Consider the following 12,091-nt stretch of genomic DNA (forward strand, 5'->3'; position numbering starts at 1 on the left):
AGCAACTCATAGATCCTATTAATTAGTTACAAGAAAACCAGATTCCTTCATTGTAAATAGGCCTACAACTCACAAAGGGATGTATAGTGTAATGACAGCATCATGTCACTGTGTCTGGGATGATGCTTCACGGATATCATATAGGCTATCCACTTTGCTCTGGCCGAAAAATAGCAGATCTACAAGCTCACAGCGCATCGCACCTCGAGCTTCTAGATCTGCGTGTAGATCTGCTTTTCTGCCCGCGACACCGTCGTACGACGAAGTAAAAGCTATAAGAGACTATCAGCAGCAGCAGCATAAAGGGCGAGTCTCCCCGGCGCAGGCGCACTGACTCCAGCCAGCCACCCAGTCCCTCTCTGTGTCTTTCCCTCTAACTGACCTAGACCACTTCTTTTCCCCTTTCTGCGGCTGCAACTTGGAACAATTGAGAGGAAAAATATAATCACACGCCCCCCGCCCAGCAGAGATTTACATTTTCTTTTTTTCCCTTTTTTTTTTATTTGCTCGTAAAAAAAACGCGAGACATACATTGACATGGCCGCTGCTATTTTCGGGAAAATCCTAACCGGCATATACGTGGAGATCAAACGTAGCGATGGTGGGTATTAATAAGAACGTTAGCTTCTCTCATCATCACCACCATCATCCCGATCCTCCTGCGGTGACTTGAGATGTTCTGAGCATGCATGGCTCGTTGAAACCACTGTCTGTCTGTCTGACGCTATTTTATAGCTATAGCAAGGCTACATCACCCCATCACCCATCTCCATCCTTACCATCCTCATCCTCATCTTTGTTGCATGCTTGGTCAGAAAACTAGGATGATCCGTTGAATGAAACCGATTCATGACTTCGGTTTCTGCGTTTTATCCTGCTGGCATCTTTCAGTCAAGATCGGCATGGCGTGTCAGTGTCACACATGAATTGCATTAAACCCACCGAGCTGTCATCGTGCTCAGTCTAGCCTAGTAACATCCCGGTTAATTGGCAGAAAATTGATTGATAGTCTGGCTTTCATTAATTAGCCTCACAACCCGAATCTGTGTGTGGGTTTAATATGAGCCGCCGATCGAGCGAGCCAGATCTGTTGTTCTAAACTGCATTTTGTGATGATGGTAGACTAGGCTACGTCTTAAAATCAATGTGCGAACTACATTAGGCAACATTTCGCTTGCTGATATTTATTATGCGAAATGTGCATTTTAAATGTCATTGGCAATGCCTTCCAAGCGTCCAATGAACAGGCGACGTGCTGAAGTTATGCGACATCATTGATGGGTAGTCATTATATTACTATACTGTATAGCTACCACGCCCATTGTGCATCGCAGAATAGGCTACCCCAAACATGAACCTGTATCAAATTACTGCCATTTAATTTGCCAAGGTTGGGTCATCTTAGGCTATTTATTTGAAAGGTAGGCCTATATAGCCTATAGAATACTAAGTGTTAAAAAAAGATTTATGGACAGAGATTTGTGTGATGGAGGGTGTATTCATGATTTCCAGATAGCTGCCTATGTGTTCTATAGCCTAGTGGTTCTCAAAGTGCGGTCCTGGGATCCCCAGGGGCCCTTGAGTGGGGGTTCCAGGGGGTCCCCAGCAAAATGACTTACAGCATCATAATCAGTTTGACCACTTTAACCCTATATTCAGCCATTTGAAAATAGCTGATCTACAAGCTCACAACTCATTTGTGATGCGATGCGTTTCGCCCTTGTAGATCTGTCTTTTGAACATTCAGTATAATTTATTATTATTATTATTTTAACAGCACAAATGGGGTTCCCTCTGGCATAAAATAATTTCATGTGTTGGTCGGTGAACCATTTGGGGGTCCTTCCTTGACATGATCATGTTGAGTGTTCATTTTTACAGCAAATTCTGATTTAGTCTTTTGAGTAACACACCATTTAGTCTCTGTCTTCAGATTTCTTTAGCCTAGTCCATTAGTCGACTATCAAAATCCTTAGTATTTTGTCTTTTAGTCTTAGTCAACAAAATGAACACTGGTTTGAGAACCACTTCCTTAAATAGGCCTTGACTCATACATGGTAACCCTGAATGGAGCTGACGTGATATGGTGTGATTTGTGTCCTTTCTTTCTCTGTGGCTCAACAGGACGAATACATCAAGCGATGGTCACGTCGCTAAACCCAGACAACGACAGTGTGACCGTGGAGTGGATCGAGAACGGAGACACCAAAGGCAAAGAAGTACGGCTGCCTCGCGTCACACCACACACCATGTCACCAATGTTTCATTTTGTCAGCAAATTTTGATTTAGTTTTACACAAAGAGTCTCATTTGTGTCTCCTACCAGATACACGAGGGTCTTTATTATTATCATCAAATTAGTGGCTTAGGAATGCGATAAACACAAAGAATAAGTCAAATCACTGGTTATATTTTGAAGGAAGAGGGTTTCTTAGTTGTAAATACAACTCTACAGGTGCCACAAAATGATTGAAGGTGCATTAGCTGTAGCTGTTGATCTGTTCCAGTTTACAGTATATTGTTCCTGTCTGGCATGATACCTTGATACCTTGCTATGTTGCGTAAAATAGCCAATCTACAAGCTCACAATAACGTGTCGCTTATAGACCGGCTATATTAGCTATTTTTTGAAAGATTTCGAAAGTGAAAGCGGTCAGGTGTCTGACTACTTGGGGGTGAGAATATGTTGCAATAATAACTACATTGGATCTGTTGGAACACATGTTCTTTTTTTCTCTCTTCCATTTCCTGAAATGTAACGGTTTTGGCCGTACACGTTTTCCAAGCGACAGAGACCATAATGTCGCCCTTGTCGGGTGGAAACCATGTATGTCCAAAACTGTTTTTTTTTTTTTTTTGCATTAATCATTTTCAAAAAAAAAAATTAAAATAGTGAAAATAGCTGATCTACAAGCACACAACGCCTCGCACCGCGAGGCGTTGTGTGCTTGTAGATCTGCTGTTTTCACTAGTCTTGTGCGACAGTCTTGTATGATGAAGCAGGGCTTTACAAAAAACATACAGATTTGAAACTTGGCGATACAAGGTTTCTGCCCGACACTGACACTAACGTCTCTTTCCCGTGGCTGCTGCCCCCTGCAGATCGACCTGGAGAGCGTGTTCGCTCTGAACCCAGACGTGGCCCCTGAGGAGGAGATAGCCGTCAGTCCTGAGACCCCCCCTCCGCCCTCCACTGCTGCTGCCAAGGTCAACAAGACCCCCAAGGTCTGCCTCTAAACCGCTGGTCACCTTTCTCTCGGTTAAAACCTCCCTGTTGGGCATGTCGTTATTGCCAAAAACATTTTCAAGAATTGTCTTTTTTTTAAACCACATTTATAAAAAAAAAAAAAAAAAAAAAAATCAGTCGCAGAGGTAGATTAATTTACACATTTTTTATCCATTTTTGCAGAATGTTCACCTGGTGGTTAAAAACAACTAGACTTGCTGCTTTAGTTTGCATGATGGATATGCAATATGTCAGTTAAAAACATCGTAATATATTTATTAAAATGCTAATCATTCAGTAACTCAAGTGTTTGCTATATATAGCAATGAATGGTAAGCAAGCCTTGTTGTGGAATAAGGAATTATTTCACTTGAAATCTCTTTCTTAAATTTTTAAAAGTAATTTAATATTTGTTACTAATCATGTGTTTTTAATAATTCCTTTCAGACCCGAAGAACAATTGTACCACCTAAGACTGAGAACCCTGTACGAGAGAATAGAGGTATGCTTATTGCATCTTTCAAGTACCTAGACATCCTATTGTCCTACATGTGATTATTATGTTGATTTGGTAAGATATCACAGACGTTTCTGTTACTTTTAAATACATTCACTGGACATATTATTAAAAAAAAATAACAATTAGAGGGTTTAAATGGTACTGGATAATATGCAGCTCAACAAAGAAAAGGTGAATTGATCCCGGTGCATGGCGGAGGATAATTTCACGATAAATTCAAATCTCCACGATACGATTGTGTTTCTTTTATCATGATAAACAATAATAACGATTATCATCCCACCCCAAATCCCAACCCTAACCATAACATTATTATTTATTATTGCTGTGATATTGTGTCCTATACCCAGCTGCATCAGTGGGAACGACTCGGGCCAGACCCAGCCAGCAGAGCCAAGCTTCAGAACCGCCCCCGCCAGCCATAGCACCAGCACAGCCTACCCAGCAACAGACCCTGCTGCAACAGCAGAATGGTAACACACGCGCGCACACACACACACACACACACACACACTTCTACTCCACTACATCTCGGATCCAAATAAGCTTTTTACTCCACTATATGCAACACATTGTGAGCTTGTAGATCTGCTATTTTGAAAAGATGTTTATACATTTGAAAACTTGAAATGGGAAGTGCTGCATAATGAGCACTTTCTAGTTCTACTTTTGGTACTTCAAGTACCAGGCCACTGCACTGAACGGTGGCCTTGTAGTTAGAATGTCCGCCCTGAGACTGGGAGGTCGGGGTTCGATCGGGTCATATACCAAAGACTGTAAAATGGGACCCAATGCCTCCCTGCTTGGCACTCCTGAGTGCGGCACGGCTGCGGCTCACCGCTCCAAGAGATGTAATGCGGAGAACATATCTCGCATATAGCAATGTATGTGACAAATTGTAGGAATCTTAATCTTAATTGTTATACCAATATGTTTGTGCTTTCAGTAGAAGTAGAAGTAGAATTCTGGACTTTTACTTGTAGCAGAGTATTTTTACATTGCAATATTGATACTTACATTAACAAAGGCATTTCTTATGATACATACCACCGGCATAGTGTTGCTGGTGGCAAACAACAATGATGATCAGCAAAGTGTGTTTAAAGAACAGAAATGCGTAATGTTTGAAGTGAACATCCAAGCCAGTTATTATTTATTACTGGGCTCATGTTGCTGTGCACAACTCTGTGACCCTCGGGGCGGGGTTCATTCAGCACTGGATCTGTCACTATTGTGATACTATCATGTTGACAGAAGCAGCTGTCCACAGTCATGTAAACACCACACACACACAGACGCACATGCAGAACACACGCACATGCATGCACACTAGAGCTGTCACAATCACAAATTTAAATTGACCATTAATTGTCACGCAAATAATTGCGATTAACGATTTGATTGTGTTTTTGGCATAGAACATTGGAACATAATGAATACAAATGTCATTTCTGTTTGGCTTCATTGGCTTCGTAATCACAAATTGCACAGGGCAGATAATGACAAATAACATACAAAGAAATGACTGACATGGTAGATCTACAAGCTTGTATTTCTGCTATTTTTGGAAAATGCTTGAAAATGTACGAGCATTTTTCAACATTGAAACGATTATGACGATTATGCAAAATAATTGTGATTATTATCTCAAATGATTGCGATTTGTCCGATGATGTAATATTTGTGACAGGCCCCACACACACGCACACACGCACGCACGCACACACGCACACACACACGCACACACACACGCTGCAGACAGTACCAGGCCACACTGTGGTGTGGCGGCTGCCTGGTAACAATGCTGCTACTACTGTGAGACTGAAACAAAAGCAGAGGCGAGGGTATCACCAGTCATTCTCACAGATTGGTAAAGGTTATGCCATCTCTTCACAAATTCTGTTCTCCTAGCTATGGTGTCCCTCAATGAGGCAGTACTTCATATATAGACTTTGTATACAGTATAGAGCAGGGTTCCCCAATTAGTTTTCCCCAAGGGCCGAATTATGTCTAGGGCACCAAGCTGAGGGCCACAACATTGCAGGGGGCGACGGCGGTGTTCCCGCTACTCCAGCGACAGTTCAGATATCGTCGTTGTCGGGTGAAAATCTTGCATGTCCAAAACCGTTGAATTTATAATTTTTAAAATTATTTAAACTAGTGAAAACAGCCGGTCTACAAGCTCACAACACCTCGCGGTGCGAGGCGTTGTGTGCTTGTAGATCTGCTGTTTTCACTACTTTTGTGCGACGGCCTTGTATGATTTGAGAAAGAACGTACAAATTTGGAGATACGAGATTTCCAGCCGACAACGACGATATACTAGTGTTGTTGCTGCTCTTATACCACCATTATTACCGGGGTTGGTGTGGGCCAGACAGTAGCCCCCCGCAGGCCGCAAATGGCCCGCGGGCCGCCAATTGGGGAACCCTGGTATAGAGTAAGAGTACCGAAATCCTGACACTCATCTCCTGGGTCGCAGAAGTTTTTCTCTTTGGAGAATAACATCGGGTCATCTTAAAATCGCCTCATTGCGCTCCAAAAATAAACAAACTGTCTCTGCCATATTGTCAGGGAGGTTACTCTGTATCGTTTACTATTGTCCGTCACTCATATTTGATACAGTCTGTTTCTGGCAAAAATGTAACTAATTTGGTGGCAGTAACATTAGCCTTTTCTCGCCGTCAGTTGATTTTTCAAACTGTTGAGATCATTTTTGGAACACAGTTCAAAAAAAGTCTATGGGAATTCAGAATGGGGAGAAAAAAGAAGCGCAACCCAGGTAGGATGTGTATATTATATTAGTCAGACTTCTAGTGCTCTGTTATTTTCCACAAATTCCACACCCCACTGGGTGTTCAGAGAACATTGAGGGGCTAGTTAGAAGCAAATATTTGATTTCCTCTTCATATTATGCCAATTCCTAATTTCCCCCCCTCACATGTGCAGTCCCTGTCTCTGCCAAACAGTTAGTCATGTGTTTCTCCTCCAATACATACATATGAAGTCACCTGACCAGATGCTTCTTTTAACACAAGTTTCCCGGGGGGAGCGTGTAAAGACTTTACAGCGTGTCCGTTGCACAGACTGTATGGCGGAAGCATTTGCATATTGTGTGAGCCTACTTGGGAACGATGCAAGTGTTGGTGAACACTGAAAATAGGGAACGCATGCCCCCACCCTGTTATGCATTGAGGCTGGGGTGAAGAAGATCAAAAGTCTGGCCTGGCTGTAATCTTTGGATTCAAGAGGATTTACAGTATTTGCCACATATCGTCACTGTCTGGCAGAAACCTCTTATCTCCAAGTTTCACATTTGTAGTTTTTTTTTGGTAAAGTAAAGCCCTGCTTCATCATATAAGACTGTCACACGAAACTGGTGAAAATAGCAGATCTACAAGCACACAACTCCTCGCATCGGCTATTTTCACTAGTATAAATCATTTTTAAAAAGATAAATCCAAAACAAACGGTTTTGGACGGTTTTCCACCCGACAACAACAAGTACATGCATGTGAAATGTTAGAGTGCATGCTCCACGGACTGTGCTAGCAGTAACAATAACCTTATATAATAGGTTTAGGAAAAGCATGAATCAATTTAGCAGCAAGGGGTGTTTGGGGTTTGGCTGTGGGAGGAAAAGCAAAGTTGATCTGTGGTCATATTCCCCCCCTGTGTAAAGAGATGTGGCTCGGAGCGCAGCACAGACACCAGTGATGTCACTCTAGTCTCCACCACAGCTGTGTGTGTGTGTGTGTGTGTGTGTGTGTGTGTGTGTGTGTGTGTGTGTGTGTGTGTGTGTGTGTGCTGTGAGGTCCATAAAGGCTCTTTCACAGTCGCTCCCTGCGCTTGGCGTTTGAGCGTCTATTCATAGTAGAGCGCTTGTTCCCAGTATTCTAACAAAGATGCCGGGATTAGTATGGACGTTTTCTGTGTGATTTCAGACACAACATTTGAAATGTCACCAATCCTCTAGAACCGGCGGTTAATTGAAAAACTCTAAAGAGTTAGTATTTTCAGAACATTTTAATGATCAATCAATCAATTGTGTTCCCGCTTGGATCAATGGAACTAGTTTACTTTTAAGTTCCTATTCATGAAAGACATTTTTCCACAGCGGTGCATCCGGCTTTGTTCGGGCATCTTTGCGAAAACAATTGGCCCGTGTTCAGGGGAGGGAAGCCGGGTGGGGATAAAAAAATCTTGACTATACAGACTCAGTGAGCACAGTTTTGCAATCGAGAAAGGACGTCATAGGCATACCTGGCTCCCTAGAGAAAACAGACTTTGCACCCACTGCACACAAAATGAAGTGGAAACATGAGCTACATTTTCTAACCACCTGTCCACTGTACCAAGACACCAGAGACACATACTTCCCACAGATCATTATAACCATCCAAGGAGAGTTTGAAAACATGACCAACGATGAAGACTCTTTTCACTTGTACATATTTTGTTCCGATTGTATTGTATCGTATTGTATTGTGTACACTTCTGCTTTGGCAGTGTAAACGTATGTTTCCTCATGCCAATAAAGCCCTTTGAATTGAAAAATGTAATTTAATTGATATTGGTCACTGCACGTAATTCTATGGGCTGGGGAGGGGGACGGAGGCCCTACATCCTCCCTTTGGGGGCTCCTCACTGGCAGTTGAGTCAGAAATGTGTGTGGGGAGGAAGTATTTGCCATAATGACTAAATTGGGTAGAAAGAAAATAGTTAAAAGAAAATCATGAATTCGTTATATTATCATTATTTGGGGCCCCACTTGCATTATCCTGTTCTAAAAGAAAATGGTGATGCTTGTTTAGATCACTGAGCTCAAAGTGATGTCGTCTCTTAATGGTTGTGTGTTTTTGTGTGCCCCTCCCTCGCTCCCTCTCCCTCTCTCTCCCTCTCTCCCTCTCTCTCTCTCTCTCCAGCACGGAGGAAGTCCAACTGTGTGAAGGAGGTGGAGAAGCTGCAGGAGAAACGAGAGAAGAGACGACTGCAACAGCAGGAGCTCAGAGAGAAGAAGGCACAGGTGCGTGAGTGCGTACGTGAGTGAGTGCGTGTGTGCGTGCGTGCGTGCGTGCGTGCGTGAGTGAGTGCGTGTGTGCGTGCTTGCGTGTGGTGAGTACACACAGGTACGACACACAAACACTCTCAGAGTCAGACACACACTGTACACAGAAGTGTTCAGAGGAGGAGTGGGCAGCCTAGAATAGGTTAGTCAAAAACATTGTCATGCTGTGCTCAGAGATGGGCAGTATTTGAAATACATGTATTTGAAATACGTATTTCAAAATACAGAAAAGTATTTGAAATACATTTTTTGTATTTTCAAATTTCAAGTATTTCAAATAGCCTGTGCTTGTGTCTCTCTGTACCTTCAACTTGTTTGTTTAGAAAAGTGCTTATTTTTGTATGTTTATTATCATAACTTTATTAGTATTATTATTATTAGCAGACTGAGTAAGCTATTCCACTCAACTCTTAGTACCCGTAAATGTGTTTTGGTTGTAACTTAGACTACGGTACATGCAACAGTAGACTGAACCATAGTTTGTATCTGTCATTCAAGGAGGTGGACGTCACTGTGCCCAACTATGAAATCATGTGCATGATCAGAGACTTCAGAGCCAGCCTGGACTACAGACCCCTCACTACCGCTGACATGGTACGTCCGTCGTCCGCTTCACTTACTCTTTAAGCCCGGGTTTATACTTTTGCAGACCCGTGTCATGTTCTGAAAATAGCCAACAGTGATGCGACACATTGTGAGCTAGTAGCTTGGCCATTTTCGCGCTATTTAGCAAGTGCCATGTACTGTAACCAAGCCCCCAGTACCGTGGTAGAACAGTTAAGCGGCCGGTGCTTGGTGGTCAAATCTGGGATAGCAACATTTTTGCTTTTAAAACACTAGTGCACGTGCTTCTAGAATCTGAAACGCAAGCTGGTGGCTATCTGTTGGCTCCGTTATTGGAGCCAACCAGGAAGTGTAGAGCGTCCTTCCGGGTGCTTCAAATGCCGCTGAGCAACTTTCATTGAAATGAACAGCTGGGGAGTCCGCCCTCTAGATATATTATAACTCAAAACGCAACAGATTCGCCAGAAATTGGGACATAATTCGCAAAAAGGACACAAGATAATTACTGAGGAAATCAATGTGATCTCATTAGAAATGGCAGAGACGTCCACAAGGACATCAGTTTGTGCTTTGGAGAAATTAGATTTAGTTTTCTTCCATTCCGTTCCACAGTGAACATTACCAGTAGTATGCTATATTGTTGTCCGAGGGTTGGGGGAGAGGAGAGCTTGTTTTTGTTGCTTCAACAACCTTGAATTGCTTAACAAGAAGGTGAGCCTCAAGGCCACGCTATGGCGTGATGTAGCGCGGCCTTGATGCTAGTGAGGTGCACCCGAGCGCCTGGGGTTTGTACCAGATGCCTCACAAATGAGGAATACAAAGGCACTAGTAGTAGAAAGCATTTTTTGAAGCATTCTTTTCATTTCTGCGAATTAAGAAATGCCCTTTGACGTTTCAGATAGAGGAACATAGGATATGCGTATGTGTACGAACACGGCCTCTCAATAAAAAAGGTAAGTGTTGCTGTATTCATGATTTTCTGTTCTTTTTGTTGCTCACATTGTAGATTAATTGTTGCTTAAAGGACAACTTTGTTTTTTTACAACAAGGGTTCATAAATTTAGATTGTAATTAGAGAAAAGAAAAAGTGAGTGTTAAAATGTTTTCATTTTACTTCGTTTTAGCACATTTAGCTAAAACGTGGGGCATGCGTACGAATGGGGGCATGAGTACAGGTGGCTAATTATGTCTTTTTAGACACAATAACCCTGTAATTTCTTTAGTGCTATTTACAGTAACCCCAGAAGTCACATCTTCCCATGAAAGATTGCGATGCATCTTGGGAATGGGCTTATTCTGTGTAAAAATACATATTTCGCCACTGGTATGCATGCCCCCAGCCACTGAAATCAAAATAATTCAAATCTCTAAAACGATAGAAAGGAGTAAATGAAAACATTTTAACTCTCATCTTTTATATTCTTTAATTACTATCTAAAATATGAACCCTTGTTGTAAAAAAAACAAAGTTGTCCTTTAATCACGATTCAGAATTTAGGCATTTTTACAGTAGCAGACACATCCAGAGACCAAGGGATACGAGATTGCTGTGAGAAAAAAAGATAAGAGTATTATCCTATAAGAGTATTAGACTAGGACAGTGTGACTGGCTGCATCACTGCTTGGCACAAAAGAAGCTCAACCATGTCACTTTAGGTGTTGATGCTTCTGCATTGTAAAAATGCATGTGAAATATAAAATCCTTGAAGCAGTCGGATCAAGTAAACAGTAATCCTAGCATCAAAAGCAAGTGTAGGAGTAGAAATACTATTTCGTCGTTGTCTGGTGGAAACCTTGTATGTCCAAAACCGTTCCTTTTGTATTTATCATTTTTAAAATGATTTAAACTATAGTGAAAATAGCCTATCTACAAGCACACAACGCCTCGCGGTGCGAGGCGTTGTGTGCTTGTAGATCAGCTATTTTCACTAGTTATGTGTGACAGTCTTGTACGATGAAGCAGGGCTTTACTTTACGAAAAAACTAAGAAATTAGAAACTTGGAGATACAAGGTTTCTGCTGGACAGTGACGATATAAATGCTGTATAGGGTAAGGCTGACATAGACAGACAACACATACAGACAGACCCTCTCCTAGTCGGCTTGCCTCTGAACAGACACACCTTCAAAATGACCTTATGTCATCTGTGTATTTCTCTGTGAAATGTCACAAAATGATGACATACAGAAGACAGAGGGTATTGTTTTCATCTCCCCACATCAGAACAATTGGATTCCTAGGTTCAAAATCTCCAAAGTTTCACTTCGAAACCGCTTTCTCACATTACCACACAAATGTTTCAACGTCGCTCTTCTGTGTGTTGATGACATTGACAGAGCTGACCATGAAGGACCTGGATGTGATCACCATTCCCAGTAAGGATGTGGTGATGGTCCACGAGCCAAAGCAGAAAGTTGACCTGACCCGGTACCTCGAGAACCAAACCTTCCGCTTCGACTACACCTTTGACGACAGTGCTAACAATGAAATGGTCTACAGGTATGATTATAGCCGTTCTATATGCACTTTATTGCAAAGTCACTCTTTTAGCACACAAACGCAAACAAAACAGATTCTGTCAAATTATGTAAATGTTACAAAACCCTGCACTCTTTTTTAAATATAAAATATACATTTCCTCTTGATTTTACTTGGATCATCCTATTTAAAATGTTAAAGTCGATAGGAAATTGACAACAAAAAGATACAAGT

The 12,091-nt window shown here is 41.9% G+C and overlaps 1 protein-coding gene across 1 annotated transcript in view; it reads left to right on the plus strand.

The window, feature by feature from the left end:
- Positions 1 to 537: 537 nt before the first annotated feature.
- The window catches only part of LOC308299204 (kinesin-like protein KIF2A), a gene marked incomplete at both ends in the record, with an annotated part of 28,801 nt that continues 17,247 nt past the window's right edge, over positions 538 to 12,091 (plus strand). Inside the window, 9 exon segments of the mRNA XM_080742930.1 lie at positions 538 to 601; positions 2,125 to 2,219; positions 3,103 to 3,225; positions 3,674 to 3,728; positions 4,097 to 4,219; positions 8,672 to 8,772; positions 9,313 to 9,408; positions 10,277 to 10,331; positions 11,716 to 11,878. Of these exon segments, the coding sequence (XP_080599056.1) occupies positions 538 to 601; positions 2,125 to 2,219; positions 3,103 to 3,225; positions 3,674 to 3,728; positions 4,097 to 4,219; positions 8,672 to 8,772; positions 9,313 to 9,408; positions 10,277 to 10,331; positions 11,716 to 11,878 (875 nt within the window).

Source organism: Nannobrachium achirus, assembly GCF_963921795.1.
Source record: "Nannobrachium achirus genome assembly, chromosome: 15".
In the NCBI taxonomy this organism is placed as follows: Eukaryota; Metazoa; Chordata; class Actinopteri; order Myctophiformes; family Myctophidae; genus Nannobrachium; species Nannobrachium achirus.